This window comes from Zalophus californianus, chromosome 12 (assembly GCF_009762305.2).
Source record: "Zalophus californianus isolate mZalCal1 chromosome 12, mZalCal1.pri.v2, whole genome shotgun sequence".
NCBI lineage: Eukaryota > Metazoa > Chordata > Mammalia > Carnivora > Otariidae > Zalophus > Zalophus californianus.
This window is the reverse complement of record NC_045606.1, coordinates 41,516,978-41,535,561: the sequence shown is the minus strand read 5'-3', so window position 1 is coordinate 41,535,561 and position 18,584 is coordinate 41,516,978. Positions and strand designations below refer to the sequence as shown.

The 18,584-nt window shown below is 37.7% G+C and overlaps 1 protein-coding gene across 2 annotated transcripts in view; it reads right to left on the bottom strand.

The window, feature by feature from the left end:
- Window positions 1-715: 715 nt before the first annotated feature.
- Window positions 716-18,584, bottom strand: part of NXPH1 (neurexophilin 1) — a 287,962-nt gene continuing 270,093 nt past the window's right edge. For both annotated transcript variants that reach the window (XM_027572977.2, XM_027572978.2), the window contains one exon: window positions 716-3,909. In XM_027572977.2, the coding sequence (XP_027428778.1) occupies window positions 3,148-3,909 (762 nt within the window). In that variant the 3' untranslated portion in view covers window positions 716-3,147. The remainder of the gene's footprint in view (window positions 3,910-18,584) is intronic.

The window sequence follows — 18,584 nt, the reverse complement described above, 5'->3', positions numbered from 1 at the left end:
TATCTATTTCCCCCTTGCAGGGTTTTGTTTTTTTTTTTTCTGTATCTTAGCAAAGGGGTGAAATAGTATTTAAGATTCTAGAGAAGATGATTTTCTTAGTGCAACTTAAAATTTAATTTCTCCAAATAACAAATAGATTTCTAGCATAATTAAAACTTAACTAGTTTGTTAAATCAACAAGTTGGTCTAATAAAGTTTTAATCTAAACCTTAGAATCTTCATATTCATCATGATCCTTGTCCAGAACAGGAAGAGTATATTGGATACAAAGTCCTACATCATCATGACTTTCCTGTATTACAGATGGAGGTGTTGATGATGTAGCAATTTGAGTAAGTGTGTACAGGGCCAGAAAAAAAGAGTACTGAAAGTTTGGATTTTAAGAAATTGAAATTCTTGTTGGAAGTTTGCTACATTTTCTTTTTCTTTTAAAGAAAAACTACAGAAAAATAATTCAAATTCATTGGATGTTTGTTAGGTATGGTCTGTATGTTTATAAAAATGTAAAAGCAACATTTCATGGGGAGGTTAGAAAGCAGGGCAGATGGGTGGAGACTGAAATGTATTTTTATCTCATCTTGAATTTTGAATTAAAAAAGGAGATTAGGGGCGCCTGGGTGGTTCAATGGGTTAAGCATCTGCCTTCGGCTCAGGTCATGATCCCAGGGTCCTGAGATCAAGCCCCACATCAGGCTCCCTGCCCAGAGGGGAGTCTGCTTCTCCCTCTCTCTCTCCCTCTTCCTGCTGCTCTCCCCGCTTGTGCTCTCTCTCTCTGTCAAATAAATAAATAAAATCTTAAAAAAATAAAATAATAAAAAAATAAAAAAGGACAGATTAGACCACATAATGGAAGTCACAGTCCACTAATCAAATGGTCCTAAAAAAATTTTTAAATGATTTTCCCCTTCTCATTTATTCTCCTTTTTGCTAAGCACAACTAACTTCTAAGGATCATTTTGATAAATAAATCCCAGAATAACAAGATTTATCTGTAGCAAATATGTCCCACGGCTGGAACTCATGAAGCATTTATTGCCTGTTGTGCCAGAGAGAGTTTTTTCCAACATTAGCTTCTAAATTCCATGGCAAATTAATTAATACGTTGAAAGAAATGGTTGTCTAGATATATTGGAGAATTTTGAGAGATGGACATTTAACAGAACGATGTGTCTTTGATTTGCAGTTGAAGGCTCTCTTTAGTCAAATCAGTTGCTGAGTTCTCACTTTAGAACTCTGTGGTCTTATGTTCCCTGTAGTACTTCAATTATTTTCTGTATGAAAACATACTTATCCCTATGCAGCATGAAGGGAAGATGAGAACGGGTTAGTGTTTTAATCTGGCTTCTTTGGTTAACCTTTGAGACTTTTCATATCTCAATCCCCCACTTGTGACTTTAAAAATGGGTTATCTTGCATATTTCTTCTTCTGTTTATTTTGCTGGGATTACATACAGTAATTATGTTTTAAAAGAAAGCTTACTGTCCATAAACAATGCTACATAGGTAAGTTGATCCCATTTGGTGTAAGTATATCGGACACCAAAGCCCTTCACTGCTACTGTAATTTTCTCAGTTGAGTGATTACAGTAGAATCAGAGAAAGTCAGCCACAAAAAATTACCTTCTTCTCGGTCTCCCTGCTAAATAGAAACTACACAGGAAAAAAAATAGTTATAATATTTAGGAGACCTCAATCATCTCTTCTGCTCACTGATTTTTGGTATTTGTGAATCACTAGCACAACAATAAACCAAAAATGTGTGCAACGCCGTATGCCACAACTGCTTTCCAGGCTTGAAACTGAAATCCTAAGTTGTTTTGACTGAGCAACTAATAGCAATTTAGATAGTTCTGTACAAATTTAGAGACATGAGATGCAAAACCATTACTGTATTCCATCACATTCTTCTTGTCAGAACCACTTAAATCACCATCTTACACAAGCACATATTGAAACTCAACTTTAAGCATTTTATTTTTATGTACATTTCATTTTGTCCAGAAATAAAATATCTAAATACAGACAGACTGTAATGTTGTATATGTATAGCTTTCAACAATACTTGAGCTGAATAAATGCTTTGTACATTAAGTTTGTCTTCTTAATGGAGGTCACAGCTACATTGATAAAATGGATTCCTCATATCCTTTTTTTTCTTTTTTAACCAATAACAAGCAGAGACAAGTACAAGTTAATATTAATAAGCAGCTCAAATAACACTGGGTTAAACTATGTACAATACAAACCATTCATACAAATGAAGACTAGGATATTGAATTTGTTACAATATGTGTAGTAAAGATAAGACAGACACTTATAACTTACATGGTGTCTGTCAGGCATTTCCCTTCTTATATAATGATCAGAACTTGTTTTAAGCAGCCTTAGCTGGTCTCACTTTGCAAAAGTCCAACGACTGGTGATGAAAGCTGTAATCCAATGTCTGCCCACATGTAAATTCCAAATGTTTGCTCATCTTTACTGAAAACAGGCTCCCTCCATAGAAAAAAAGAGCCATCTTATATTACCTTGAATGTGCCTACTATATGCTGGAAAAAAGTTACTACACTTTGTTGTGTTCATAAAATAAAGAATACTGAGCTCTAAAGACACATTTTTTTTTTCCATTTTAACAAGCATATACTCCTACAGTAGTATTTACCAGTACAGCTACTCCAAGCAGTAGGAATGCATGAATGGGGATTATTGATTAACATGTACTCAAGACTTTAAAAGAGATTTCCATAACAGCAAGTGTTAGAAACCATTCACTGTCTAGTTAATCCTTTTGCTTGATGAAAGTTTATCCTAAACCATTATGAGTCAGACAATGAAAGCCCTCTTGACAGGAATCATGACAGATGCAAGCTGAAATGTATAAGAATGTGTGTTTGTGTACATCTATGTGTGAGAGCATGTCTTCAAGTGTGCCTTTAAAATCTGTGGTGATTTACAACTATACTGAGAGATGAAGCTGACTGGGCAGAAATTACATCAGATTGATTTCCACTAGCATATTTGCAGCCAGTTGACAAGAGCAGCAGTGTAGACACATTCCAGGCAACAGATGTGACCTTCTTCTTTGAGGTAACAGCCCTGTCATATGACCTTTAATTCCTCAGGCTTCAGTCTCACCCATGTTCATCCTCATCCGGAGGGGAAGTAAGGTGTGTCGCTGTGGTAGTTGTAGTCGGGGCACACTTTCTGTACTAGTTTATAATCTGTACTATAAAAGGAAATGTAAATACAGATCACCTTAAAGGGCTTGGAGCAGAGCCAGGATACATGACTTTGGGTCTGCTCCTGGTAACAGGTTTTTGAAGGATCATAGTTGCAGAGTGTGTTCTTGGTAGCCTTGTCAACCTTTTCATATTCAATGCGACAGTTAAAGGACTTGGAATCTTTGGCATCAATCACGGTTTGTTGTGCCAAGTCGAATTCCACTATTTTTGTAGGGGGCACCAAGCTGACAGATACATTCCCTTGACCAGTGGAATTATGCCTGAAATAAACACTAAATGTCCCATTGCCATGATCTACAATTTTCCCAGTTATCAACAGGTTTAGCTTCACTGTTTTGATGTTGGAATGAAAATCACCCCATCCAAACATTTTCTTAAACTTGCCCGTCTTAACAATGGGCCTTCGCTTGGCCCTGGGCCGAGGCTCTTGGAGGTCTGTGGAGTTCCTCAGCCAGTCCCAAAGGTCTTGCTCAGAATAAGGTTCTGGGGTATCATATCGCAGGTCTAAATCTGTATCATTTTCTTTGCCACGAAAAGTCTGTGACAGGAGTCGGCTGATAGACAAGTCTTTGCTGCTTTCTGTCCATATGTGCTTTAGTGTGGATTTGCTGCTTCCTGATTTTAGAAGTTCTGACTTTCCCCCATTTGTTAAATTGGCACATGTGACCTGAAAATGGAACAGAAAAATGGTGTTTACATCTCCGTATCTGAGAACACCCAACACACAGATCCAAGCCCTTTCTCAGAGGCTCAGAATTAAATGACACTTCACTTAAATTACCTTTAGCATCTGGCCAACATTTATTTATTAAGACATGATAAAATACAACTTACATTTTTATATGAGATGGGAGAGAGGAGATGTACGTGGATAAAAACCACTAAACATGACTGAAAGACTATATAAAAATATTGACTTTGACAAGGAAAAGACCACATAACATGAGTAAAGCAAACTGAATTCAAACAGAAATCAAACTAATTATTTCTTAGCACCAAAATCCAAACACTTTTAAAATAAAAATTTTACAAATCATTGTTATTTTTCTACTTCAAAATTACCATAAGCTTTAAAACTGTATGATTCTCAGAAATACGTCAACCAACATCCTAAAGACTTTTGGTAGTTTGTGCCACAGTCCTATTAGAAAAGTCAGTTCTGCAAAGACACTCTAGTATTTTAACTGGTCAAAACAAAACATGTTTATTATCTATTATTAGCATGGAACATATTGTATAAGACATAATGTTTTTCAAATCATACATCATGTGTTAAAAAAAAAAAAGAAGACAGTAGGAAGGGTAAAATGAGGGGGGGAATCGGAAGGGGAGACGAACCATGAGAGACTATGGAATCTGAGAAACAAACTGAGGGTTCTAGAGGGGAGGGGGTGGGGGGATCGGTTAGGCTGGTGATGGGTATTAAAGAGGGTATGTATTGAATGGAGCACTGGGTGTTACAAGCAAACAACGAATCATGGAACACTACATCAAAAACTAATGGTGTAAAGTATGGTGATTAACATAACAAAATAAAATTTTAAAAAAGACATAATGTTTTTGCCTTAAGGGGTTTAAAATGTGGTCTAGGAAAAAGGACATAAATGAAAACATCTAATACACAACATCTTAGAGATAACTGACAATCTAGAGAAACAAACAACACATGGTCACTTTAGGTTGGAATGTGAGAGTCACATTCAGAAACCATCCTCCTGGGACCCTGGTCTTGTCTCTTTGGGAAGATTTAGATCCCCAACTAGTCCAGAGATTCAGAGGAACCCTAAATCTAACTTACTGACCAAACATCCAAATCTGTACTTGCCAAATTAAACAAGCATTGTCCTTAGCACAGCTCCTATATTTATGCTTAGTATAGAAGAAATAAAAGAAAGAAAGAAAGAAATGAGTATCTACAAGCCTAAAGTTAAAGCAGTGACCTCTGATCCTGACAGGGAGGCCTCAAGGAAGTAGGGAAGACAGCCAAGAACCCACAGGAATTAAAACAGCCAATACAAAAAAAAACCTTTTAAGATGACTGAATGCCTATAGGGTAAGTCTGCCAAAGAGAGTCCCACACTGCCCATTAAGAAGCCAAGTTTCACAATAAACCTCCATCTTCAGTCCTATCTCAGGCATGAGCTTGACTACCACTCAGCAGCTTCATTTGGACCCTCCAGTCCCCTTCCAAACTGCTCTCAAAATAAGAGGCCATTGCTGGAAAGCTTTTAATTCAGGTCTACTAGGAATTAGAACTGCATTCTAGAGGTCTGTCTATAGACTCAGGCATGAAGGCCTAAGGTACAACTCTGGCCTCAGAATAGCCTTTTACTCCATCACTTGTGCTAAAAGGAAGGGCATAAACTTTAGAGCCAGTCTCCCTGAAATCCATGCTAAGCTCTGCCACTGCCAAGCTGTGTGCCCTTGGTCAAGTCATTTAACATCCCTCTACCTCAGTTTCCTACATCTGCAAAGTGAGGGTAACAATGGTGCCTCCCTCATAAGGTAGCTCAGACATGGAAACGGTTTGATTAAATTTAGCTATTTTTATAAATCCCAAGCTGCTATGTGAAGACAACTAGAGAAAGGAGGTCACCAAGTGGTACATATGGAGATCTGTTTGGAGGGTAGCTTTGCTCTTGATTACATAGCCAAGTACTCAGAACCTACATGGGATGTGTTTCCCCAGGGATATACATGCAAGAGGCCTTGGTAATCTAAGCTAGAACAAAGTCACTTAGATCTGTAATGTTGCCTTTTCACAAATTCCTCAGGATCAATGAGCTTTCCCACTGCCAGCTGGCAAATGGTCTTATCTCTACCCAGTTCAAATTGAGACAATGTGAGTGGTATGAAGCCATTCCCACGTGGGAAAAACTACCAGCTGAAGCTGGTCTCTTCCCAGTAATGCTGAACTTAAGAAACCCTGCAAGTTTAGTCCCACATGAACTCATCGCCTCCGAGAGAAAATGGATTTATACCTCATGACTGCACCATGAAAAACCAAGACTATGATATTGGGTAGGCTAACACAAAAGCTCTGTCACCATTTCAAGCTACTAGCCTGGGTCCAGTTGCAACCACTGTGATCCTCAAGGCAATTGTGATGCCTTTATAGAAAGTCTGGAAGGCCATTGTGCACAAAGGTTAATAGAGAAGAGACAAACACTGACCAATGGAGAATCAGACCCTAGGGATGGGATGAGGTGCAGAAATAATGTGTGGATTGTGGTGGAGGTGCCACATCTAACGGAAGTAAAGATCACCCTCCTAAACACAATCTCTAAACTCTTAAACATATCAATACCCAACCAAAATGAACAAACTTGCGGCAAATATAGGGAATTGAAAGAAGGTTGTGTTTGCTGCTGACTTTTTTTTTAATTTAAATTCAATTAGCCAAGGTATAAGTACATCATTAGTTTTTGATATAACGTTCAATGATTCATTGAGTGTAACACCCAGTGCTTGTCATATCACGTGCCCTCTTTAATACCCATCTTTCTTTTAGTGCTAGGTACTTCCCTTTCAGTTCTCCTCAACCCTCAAATTGGTCTCTCCTCTTTTCCCCCTGCACTCAAACCATTTCCTGTTTGCAAATCCCTTTCATTCCAAAACATTCCAGAAATGGATCACACTCAAGCAGTATGTGAGCAGTAACAGCAAAGTGGCCGCCTTATCAAAATTCAATTTGTTTTTTAACAAGGACTAAATATTAAGTCTTAATGGGATGAGATTGAGAAGGAAATATCCGTTGGGGAGGGGGATGATGCATAGAAATGTATGAGCTTTCTGAAGGGAAAAGCATGAAATTTCCTACCTATCCTCTCTACCTGATAATGAAGTCAGTCCTCTATGGAACAATTTTTACTCTAATCTGAAAAGTATAATCCTTAGTACTTCCATAGTTAATATTGTATCATTATAATTTACAAAACAAAAACAACTACAGTTCTCCTACTAATTCACTGAAAGAAGTGCATTTCAAAATAACTTTTTCTATAATGGTAGCTATAGTATAAAATTTAAAACAAACAATTTGTAAGAGTAGTACAGCTTTTTTAGGTTAGGATTTTATTTTTTGTGTATTTGTTTTATTTTGTCTCGATGAAATCTAATTGATTGGTCAAACATCCAAATCTCTACTTGCCTGACTATATAAATGTTGTCCTTAACCCAGCCTCTATATTTATGCTTAGTACAAAAGAATTACAAGAAATAAATGCATGTCCTATTCTCAATTTTTACCTGGAATTACATAAATAGTTTCCTATTCTTTGGGTGACAAGAAAAATAAATACAGGCACGTATTTGGTTTCGGTACTTGTATCTCAGCATCAACACAGTTGATTAGGAGAGGGGCTGTAATGAGACACATCCATGGTGCACTGGCTCATGAAGCAGTAATGAATTGTCCCAAAAGAAGGAAGTGAAAGGGAATTAGAGTGCAATACACCAGCAGCATATGAGGAGTGAAAGGAAAAAAATGTAGAAGTAGGAGATAGGATTTTAAAGAGCCAATCTATTCAGAAAGGATGCTAAGACTGACAGGCAGATAAACCTCTGAATTTCGGGTAGAACAGATATTTAGTTCTAAATGATACTCTCCACAGCTGTAGTGATTATGAGTGTGAGTTCTGGAGCTAGATGGCCTCAATCCTAATCCAGGCCGTGATCTGTAACAGCTACGTGATATAGGCAAGTGGCTCAACTTGTTTACACTTACGTTTATCTCTTCTAGAAAACAGGAGAAGAACGTCTCCCTCCTTCATAGACCTGTTTTGTGAATCAAGTAGGACACTCTATTTAAAGCACTGAGAGCAGTACCTGGGCCATGGTGAGTGTTCAACATTATTATTACTATTAACATCAAATATTTTAACCTCTGAATCTCACTGGATAATATTTTTGTAAGTGAATAATAATAGGATATGAAACCAAAAAAATATTTTTATAAGAAAATCTCTCTTTTACATAACCAAAACCGTGAAGCTAACAATTAAAAAAGAAAGCATATACTTTTAAAAGTTCTGGTGTGACAACCAAAGAATATGGCAAGTTGAGTAGATAGTAAAACTCAAGTTAACAAAGAATGAGCATAAGTTCAGCCGTTAAACTGCTCAACTACCAAATGCAAAGCATTTATTTGTAATGCAAAAGCCTTGCAGTGGTGCTGTCAAGAAACCTCTCCAGAACATCTCAGTTTGAGTACAGAATCAAAGTAGGTTTAGCTGTAATTGTCAACAACCCAGTCTTGAATATTCTTATTTCTCTCTTCCCTTCCCCTTTCCTTTCATTTAGGTTAGGAGAGAAGCAGGGCAAAGTCTAAAAGATTATCAATCATGAAAACCCAAGAAGTGTCCTTAGGAAAATCCCCAGACCTGTTGAGCATAAGTAATCCTGACTTATTTTGTTTTATTAGTTCAATAACTATATAGTGAGACTTTGCTAATATTGAGTCAAATAATAGGAATACAAAGCTAAATAAGACATGGTCCTTGCCCTCAAGAAGTTCACAGTCTAGTGGGTAAATCAATTAAGCAAGTAACAATGAGATGTGACTAACACTATGTACAACATTCTAGTAGTCAGAATCAAAGTTGAAAGGTAGAGAAGATGTAACAGTAGAAATAATCCTGGGATCTAGGAGATAAAAGACACTTAGGAGTTCAACAGAGAGAGAAGAGGCCAAAGGAGATCCAAGCGTAAGGAACATACTGTGTAAAGCACAGAGCTGAGAAAGGGGCATGTTAAATATAAGAATGGAAAATAGCTCCTTACTGCTGAGCCTCAGGGAGCATTGAAAAGGAGGAAAAGGAGAAGTTGTAAGAAGTGGGTAGAAATTGAAGACGGTGGACTAGGGTCAAATTGTGATGTTCCTACTAAGGCATTTGAACTTAAACTTATAGGTAGTGGGGAATCACTAAATTTTGTTCTGTTTTGCTTTTGTTTTTGTTTGTGTGTGTCTGTTTTGCTTTTGTTTATTTATCCTGCTTTTAATTAGGTTATTCTGGCTCTAGAAAAATCACTGAGTAGACATTGAAGGATGAATTGGTAGGGAGAGACCCTGAAGGAAGAATGACTAGTAGAATGATTCATTACATAACTAATTGTCATACTTCATTTGAGAAAGTAAAAATGAGACTTCACCAAGGCAATGGCAGAGAAAAAGAGGAAGAAAAATGGATATGAGATAGTTCAGAGGTGGGATTAACTCAGCTTGATGACTTTTTGACTAAGCAGGAATATGAAAAGTTGAATTAATGAGTTTCCTGGCATCTGCAGAGAATACAGAAGTAACAAGTTAGCTGGAAAATATAATTAAATCTCAGAGGAAGAATGACACTGGACCATTTCCTTACACCACACACAAAAATAGACTCCAAATGGTTGAAAGACCTAAACGTGAGACAGGAGTCCATCAAAATCCTAAAGGAGAACACAGGTAGCAACCTTTTCGACCTTAGCCGCAGCAACTTCTTCCTAGAAACATCGCCAAAGGCACGGGAAGCCAGGGCAAAAATGAACTATTGGGATTTCATCAAGATAAAAAGCTTTTGCACAGCAAAAGAAACAGTCCACAAAACCAAAAGACAACCGACAGAATGGGAGAAAATATTTGCAAATGACATATCAGATAAAGGGCTAGTATCCAAAATCTATAAAGAACTTATCAAACTCAACACCCAAAGAACAAATAATCCAATCAAGAAATGGGCAGAAGACATGAACAGACATTTCTCCAAAGAAGACATCCAAATGGCCAAAAGGCACATGAAAAAGTGCTCAACATCGCTCGGCATCAGGGAAATCCAAATCAAAACCTCAATGAGATACCACCTCACACCCGTCAGAATGGCTAAAATTAACAAGTCAGGGAATGACAGATGTTGGCGGGGATGTGGAGAAAGGGGAACCCTCCTACACTGTTGGTGGGAATGCAAGCTGGTGCAACCCCTCTGGAAAACAGTATGGAGGTTCCTCAAACAGTCGAAATTAGAGCTACCGTTCGATCCAGCAATTGCACTACTGGGTATTTACCACAAAGATACAAATGTAGGGACCCGAAGGGGTACGTGTACCCCAATGTTTATAGCAGCAATGTCCACCATAGCCAAACTGTGGAAAGAGCCAAGATGCCCATCGACAGATGAATGGATAAAGAAGATCTGGTATATATACACAATGGAATATTATGCAGCCATCAAAAGGAATGAGATCTTGCCATTTGCAACGACGTGGATGGAACTGGAGGGTGTTATGCTGAGTGAAATAAGTCAATCAGAGAAAGACATGTATCACATGACCTCACTGATATGAGGAATTCTTAATCTCAGGAAAGAAACTGAGTGTTACTGGAGTGGTTGGGGTGGGAGGGATGGGGTGGCTGGGTGATAGACATTGGGGAGGGGATGTGCTACGGTGAACGCTGTGAATTGTGCAAGACTGTTGAATCACAGTTCTGTACTTCTGAAACAAATAACGCAACATATTTTAAGAAAAAAGAAAAAGAAGAAGATAACAGGAGAGGAAGAAAAAGGGAGTATGTCAGAGGGGTAGACGAACCATGAGAGATGATGGACTCTGAAAAACAAACTGAGGGTTCTAGAGGGGAGGGGGGTAGGGGGATGGGTTAGCCTGGTGATGGGTATTGAGGAGGGCACGTTCTGCATGGAGCACTGGGTGTTATGAACAAACAATGAATCATGGAACACTGCACCAAAAACTAATGATGTAATATATGGTGATTAACATAACAATAAAAATTAATTAAAAAAAATCAATAATTAAAAAAAAATAAAAAAAATAAATCTCAGAGGAAAATTGGAGGTTGAAGTGCCTGCAAGACATTCCAGTGATGCTATTCAAAGAAAGTTGGTAACATGGGTCTGAATGTCTGCAGAAATGAGAGGGATAGTGATGTTGATTTTGTAGTAGGAACGAAATGTATTGTTCAGATAGAACATGGTGACACAGAAGAAGGTTGGTAACAATATCTAATGCCAGTGCTCTGAGGACAAGCAGAAGAGGAGCCAGGATAGGTAGAGACAAAGGAGGATATTAGAAAGAAAATATTATTGTAGAAACAAAGAAAAGTGGGGGAGAGGAAAGGCAGGCATAGGCAGATTCAAATTCCAAGTAAACAGGGACACCTGGGTGGCTCAGTCAGTTGAGTGTCTGCCTTCAGCTCAGGACATGATCCCGGGGCCCTGGGATCGAGTCCCACATTGGGCTCCCTGCTCCACGGGAAGCCTGATTCTCCCTCTGCCTCTGCCTCTCTCTCTCTCTCTGTCTCTCATGAATAAATAAATAAAATCTTAAAAAAAAACTTCCAAGTAAACGTTGAATAGTATAAACACTTGGAAAGAAGCCCCTTGACTTTTGAATCCACTACTAAAAACTTCTTGATATTAACAGCTACATGCTTTAGAATTAACCATGTTCTTAGAAGGTAGAGCCAACTTCAGGCCTTTTCTTTTCAACAAACACTGAGCATACGCTGTTGTGCCAGGTACAGTTACGGGAACAGGAAATTAAAAAAAAAAAAATCCTTTGAATCCACTACTAATGACCTTACTGAAGCTAGTTTTAGTAGTGGTGAAGAGATGATGCAAGATGAGAAAGAGTAACTAGCTTAATCCATCTACTCCCAGCTGCGGTCAGGAATCACTGGCTGACTCGTTCTCTCATATTGCTTTGCATCTTAAGAATTTTCAATTTTGAAACACATAAATATACACATAAAATTGAAAGATTTTGAGCCCTACTGAATAAAAAAATATCATTAAAAAGAAACCTTACATCCAGAACACCTTCTACTGTTGATATTACAAACATAATAAAAGAGTTTCTTTTTCAAAGTCATCTAAAGATTCTTTGATGTCAGTATATCTGAGTGATAACAAAAGTGAAGACTATGGCATAAAGATGAGTACAAAAGAAAAAGCTGACAACATCTAATGAACCCAATTCCAAAAAAGGCAAAGCATTGTAAAACTTTTTCTACAAACAATCTATTTGGTATCAGTGAAAACACCAAATACACTTTCTGCCTGAATATAATTTTCCATGTCAAAAGTCACCACACCCGTTCCGAAGGAGCTGGTTTGCCAGTCCAATGATACCATTTCCACAGGTTATATGTGTTGTCTGTCTCGTTGTTTTAGAGACACTGAGGATCATAAAGATTGTTAACATGATTAGATGGATGCAATTTAAAGTACACGTGTATTTAAGAACATCCAAAAATAGGTACAAAGAGAAGGGTCATTTCCTTCAACCATAAACAAAGACAGAGCTTGGGTTTAACATGAAGTGGGATTGCCTGGGGCAGGACCTGTGTATGGGACTAAGGAGAAAAGACTGCCATTGGATGGTGGAATGTAAGCATATAAGAGCTGCCACACTTCGATCTAACTCCTCTGTATACTTTAGGACCACACTTTCACATCGTTTCCTCTATTATCTTTCCATTATAGGCTTACAATCATGATGTCAATACAGTATCATTTAAGATATTGTTGAAAGATACCACTTTGGGAAAACAAACCACTCCTCAACTATACTGCCTCCTCAATTATTCTCTGGGCCTTATGAGACAGTATATAAACATTTCACTCCTTTACTTATACTATATCCAATGAGAGGTGTCTCCAGATGTTTTTTATAAAACCTCTTTTTATAAAAGAGCAATAAGATGCCTTTTAATTTCCTGCACGTTTTACTGTCGATCTATTTAACTAACCTGCACGTTTTACTGTCGATCTATTACTATTCAATATAAATAATTTCAAGATTACTTTGAAAATTATGTATTTATTTCATCAACTGTATGAATACTTAAGCCAAAAATTTTAAACAACTTGATGCTTAAGCAATATCTTTCAACGGTGAATAACTAATCAACAAAATGGTCTTGCTCTATGATTACTTCATTTTGACAATTTTGTGATTTGCTATGTTGAATATATGTTGCATACTCTTAACTGCTATTGGATAAGGGCATACCATATTCCAGTCGTGGTAATTAGTATTTGATGTATGACACTGTATTTAATTTAAACTGGGACTAAGGAGAAAAGACTGCCATTGGATGGTGGAATGTAAGCATATAAGAGCTGCCACACTTCGATCTAGCTCCTTCTCTGTATACTTTAGGACCACACTTTCACATCATTTCCTCTAATATCTTTTCATTATAGGCTTACAATCATGATATCAATACAGTATCATTTAATCCAGGGGCGCCTGAATGGCTCAGTTGGTTAAGCATCAGATTCTTGACTTTGGCTCAGGACATGATCTAAGGGTCATGAGATCGAGCCCCACCTCTCTCTCTCTCCCTCTCTAAAATTAATTAATTAATTAATTAATAAACTACACACATTCACTCGCACTCACACACACACACACACACACACACACACTTTAAAGACAATATTGTTATCTTTAGCTTACACATGGGGATACCGAAACTCAAAAAGAGCTTGACCAGATCATTGCTGTTAAGTGAAAGAGCTACCCCTAGTTACTACACAGGCTATGTTCTTTACTTTTTAAAATTATTTTAATCATGCAATTCTACATTAATATATGTTTATCAGAACATTCAAATGTTATAGAATTTATGAAGTAGACAGTAAAAGCCTGTCTTCATTATCAACCCCCGCTCCCTTACAATCTCACCCCTCTCTCCAGAGGTAAAACTTTTCAAAATTTTGGTGTATATTGCTTCTAAATATCTTAGTTTTCACATATACATATTATATATATAGTGTCATATTTTATGAATTACATATATTTTATGTATATTTCCCTATCAATAAAATATCTTAGAGATGCATACCTCTTAGTACATCCAGGTGTATCATCTTTATTAAAGGAGAATATAAAATTTTATAACATGGATGGACCAGACTTCCATTTTTTGTTTACCTTTTGTGATAGATCCTTAATCATTACATTGTTTCACAGCCCGGTTACCTTCAGTTGTTTTTTAACCTTGATTCTACTACTTTTTCTGCCATTGTTGTTTCAGATACCTCACTCTCTCCTCTTTTGAGCTGGATTTTAGTCTTCATTGATGTATGGATTTGTGTGATTCTTTTAGAAAGGGTTCATAGGGGATACACTAAGTTGTCCATGCCTAAAAAATGTCTTTACCATAGGTTTACACACTGGGTAGAATATTCAAAATAATAATAATAATAATAATTAACAATAATAATAGTTTTTCCTTTAATTCATTTTGTTCTGCTTAATTTTTTTCTCTCCAAAAAAAATTGAATTTCCTTTATTTCAGGCATTATAAAATTTCACAAGGGGGCTACATGTGCCCAAGGCCTTCTCCAGCCCCTTTCTTAGCTAGTTTAGAGAAAAATATGCAGATATTTCTAGACATATAGGGCTCTTTTTCATCAAGTTTTCCTAAGAGGACTATTAACTCTTTGAGGGATGTTCTTCTATAGTATGACATTTTGTACCTTGGGGAAGGGAGTACTTCACATAGAGTAATCACTCCATACATTACCTGTGTGATTTATATTCTTACTTACATCTATTTCAACAGTGAAGGTCATTGTTCTTTAGTCACAATCAAGATGGGGGGTGACCCTTAGAGATTTCTCTCTTACAAGTTTTGAGTCTGCACTTGACATTGACAATACCTGGAGTGCTTGTATTATATATGATAAGCCAGAGGAGATGGGTTAGTGTTTTAATACATCAAAAATACATCATTTCCTTCTGCTGCAAAGCAGTACTCCAGGAGCAACAGTGCTGCATTAAAAATGGAAAAGCAGAGAAGGAGGGCGCCTGGGTGGCTTAGTTGGTTCAGCAACTGCCTTCGGCTCAGGTCATGATCCTGGAGTCCTGGGATCGGGTCCCACATCGGGCTCCCTTCTCGGCAGGGAGTCCGCTTCTCTCTCTGACCCTCCCGCCTCTCGTGTGCTCTCTCTCTCAAATAAATAAATAAAATCTTTAAAAAAAAAAAAAGCAGAGAAGGAACTCTGTGCCTCTCCTTTAACACAGTAGGTGCTGGGAGGTTGTAGTGCATAGAAACTAAGAAAATGGGCTTTGCAGTCAGAGATTGAAGGCTAAATCCAAAATCTGCTACTTTATCACTAGTGATCCCTTAGGACCACATTTTCTCTAATTAGATGATACCTCACTCATTGGGTTTTCATGAAAAGTAGATTTCATAAATAGTACACATAAAGATATGGGAAATAGTATGAGTTCAACATGTGAGAGCTATTATGCTTGGCTAGGTTATGAAACCCTCAAGAAAAGGAAAACAAGGTTTCAGAATGCATACAGCTATTCTATTCCTGGTTCTCACTGGAGACATTACATCTGCTCAAATGATCCAAACAAAGGGAGATGGAAATCAGCATAATTATAACAGCTCTGTGGTCATCTTTAGCAGTAGGTGGTGATAAGTGACCAAGCTGATTATGTTACAATGTAGTATTGGCAAATGTGGGCAATAATTTATCTTTAACATAGTAACTTTAAGAGAAGGCATTCTGACCAGCCTGAACATTCCATGTCATCCTCAAAAACTAGAAACATGGTGTTTCTATCAGTGTGAAGAATCCTCAAATGGCTAAGAACTTTAGGTATGTTACCCCATGAGTTCTCATGCTCCCATGGAGGATGGCTGACTTCTAACATAGGGTTCTAACTATTCCCTACATTACTGTACTGGAGACTGTTCTGAGTCATGGATAACTGGGCTCTTCACAAGTTTGTATAACCATAATCATTAGCTTTCCCTTTGATTCCTTTCCTGTAGGTACTCTTATAAAAAGTGTATTTAAAATGTTCTTGGTTCTTTAACCGCAGAGGAAAAAACATGCCTTATGAAGAGCCATGAACTACTGTCTCTACTCCTGAGAAGTACACTTTTTCATCCTGTGAAAATATTGTCCCTTCCTTCATCCTTACTGTATAAACTTGTAAATTTTGACACATAAACACATTAATATTGATGAGAAATTAAGAGTAATTATTCCACTTAGCCCCACTTAACCCATTCTCTCAAAGTGTAATTTATGGATTACCCAGGTTTGCATTGCAAAAGTTGCTTGTTGTTAGTATTTTATATTCCTTCCATTTTTTAGAAGATTTTTATTTATTTTTGCAAGAGAGAGAGAGAGAAGGAGAGTGCAAGTGCAGGAAGGAGGGGCAGAAGAAGACACAGACTCCCCACTGAGCAGCTAGCCAATCCCAGGACTCAGGATCAGGACCTGAGGTGAAGGCAGATGGTTAACCGACTGAGCCATGCAGGCATCTTATTCCTTCCATTTAAAATATATAAGGAGTATCTAGTGTTAAGACCTCTGGATATGTGGTTAATATAATGAACAAAATATGTAAAATAACATGTTGAAAGACAATTTCTGGACTGAAATAAAGCCATTTCAGCATCATTTTTGTCATTACCCTTAAAGAGATTTGAATTTGTCAGTAAATCCAGATGTCCTTGAGGAAAAGAGAAATGTTGTATATGTAAGAATAGCTGGTTAGATCTAGGGTCTTTCTTTCTGAATTGAAGGTTAATATGAGTGATTCTCCATAAAAAGGCTTATTATGTGGATGCTAATGAAGGTTTATAGCTTCTTAAAGTTAAAGTGCATGCCTATCTAGAATGGACCAAATGAGAAAGGATTGATTGCCTTCCAACCCTATTTTCAGCAACCTATATCTACATACTGAGGAGTAATAATAGTACACCTTATCCAAGAGAAGCTCAAATTCCTGAGGAAATAATGACTTTGATATTTTTTGAGACAATATGCCTACTTACCCTCTGATTATTAAGATCTTGATCTGGAAACCTTCTGATAGAGGAAAAATACGTTATATAAATGAAATGACAGGGGCACCTGGGTGGCTCAGTCGTTACGTGTCTGTCTTCAGCTCAGGTCATGGTCCCAGGGTCCTGGGATCGAGCCCTGCATCGGGCTCCCTGCTCCGAGGGAAACCTGTTTCTCCCTCTCCCACTCCCACTTCTTGTGTTCCCTCTCTCGCTCTGTCTCTCTCTGTCAAATAAATAAATAAAATCTTTAAAAAAATAAATGAAATGATAGAAACTAGTTATAGGGAAATATCATCCCTGTGCCATTTAGATCCTAAATAGGTTCAAAAATTCTTCTAGGGTATCATTCATATCAAGCCATAATGTGTGGGCGGCACTGCTCAGAGCTTTCCAGGTACAAAGTGGACAGCAAGCTGGACAACCAACCCAGAAATACGATAGAGGGCTAAGCTCCCGGAAATACAGTCCCTCTATACTCCCATAAAAGTCCTGTGGACTGGGAATCTCCTACTTCCTGAAGTGCAACAAATACAATGTTCTGATAAGATATAAAATCTAGCAAAGGGAATGGACCCCCTCACCATCTCATCAAAAGTTGATGATGCGCTGGAGTTTGACTTACGTAAAAACTTCTGACATTGAGTAAATAAATATTTTTGGATCATGCCTTGACCAAAGCAAAATGTGGTCAAAGCACATACACCTAGAACACCAGGCCCCAATAGCTCTTCAACATAGCTCAAGGAAGATACAGCTTATGCACAGGGAACTTCAAAGGCCACTGTGTCCACACACACACACAAACACACACACACACACACACACACAAAATAATCTCTTGAAAGCTCTTAAACCAATCTGTTTTTTTTTTCTAAAGCCCCTCCCAAAAGATTAGCATCCACTCTTTGATTTTCTTTCTTATAAGATTCTTAGCACTGGGTAAACACACTGTATCCTCCACAGATCTCTGACCCCATTACTGCCAGTTTTGGAACCAGTTGCGCCTGTTGTCCACAGACCTGGGCTAGATTTCACTTTGGTCTTGTCCTGTGCCTCTCCCCTATTCCCATGGCATGTGGAATCTCATACCAAAGAGCCAGGTACTCAGGAAAAAGGATATTTAGGCAGAGATATCTCATAAACAAATAAAAAGATGGCTTCTGGATCTAGGTGCTATAGCTTTAAGTTGATCAGATATAGTGGCATGCCTGGAGTCCAGAAAGAAAAAGACTTGGCTTTTATTGTTAGGGAATTAAGTAAACAATGCCACTAAATCAAAGAAGGATGTTCACCCAAATTTTATGGTATAGGAAGAGACAGGTCATGAAAGGAATGGGGGAAACAGAGCCCCAGAATGACAGGATGCTGTAAGTGAAGTCATAATAGGGAGTTTGGATGAAAATGTGTGTGCAGTTACAGCTCTGAGATCCCCTTCACCTTTAATGTGCTTTTTTTTTTCAATTTGTATCAGATAGCTGCTTTTTATTGTTCCTTTTTTACTTTTATTAATTTTTTCATTT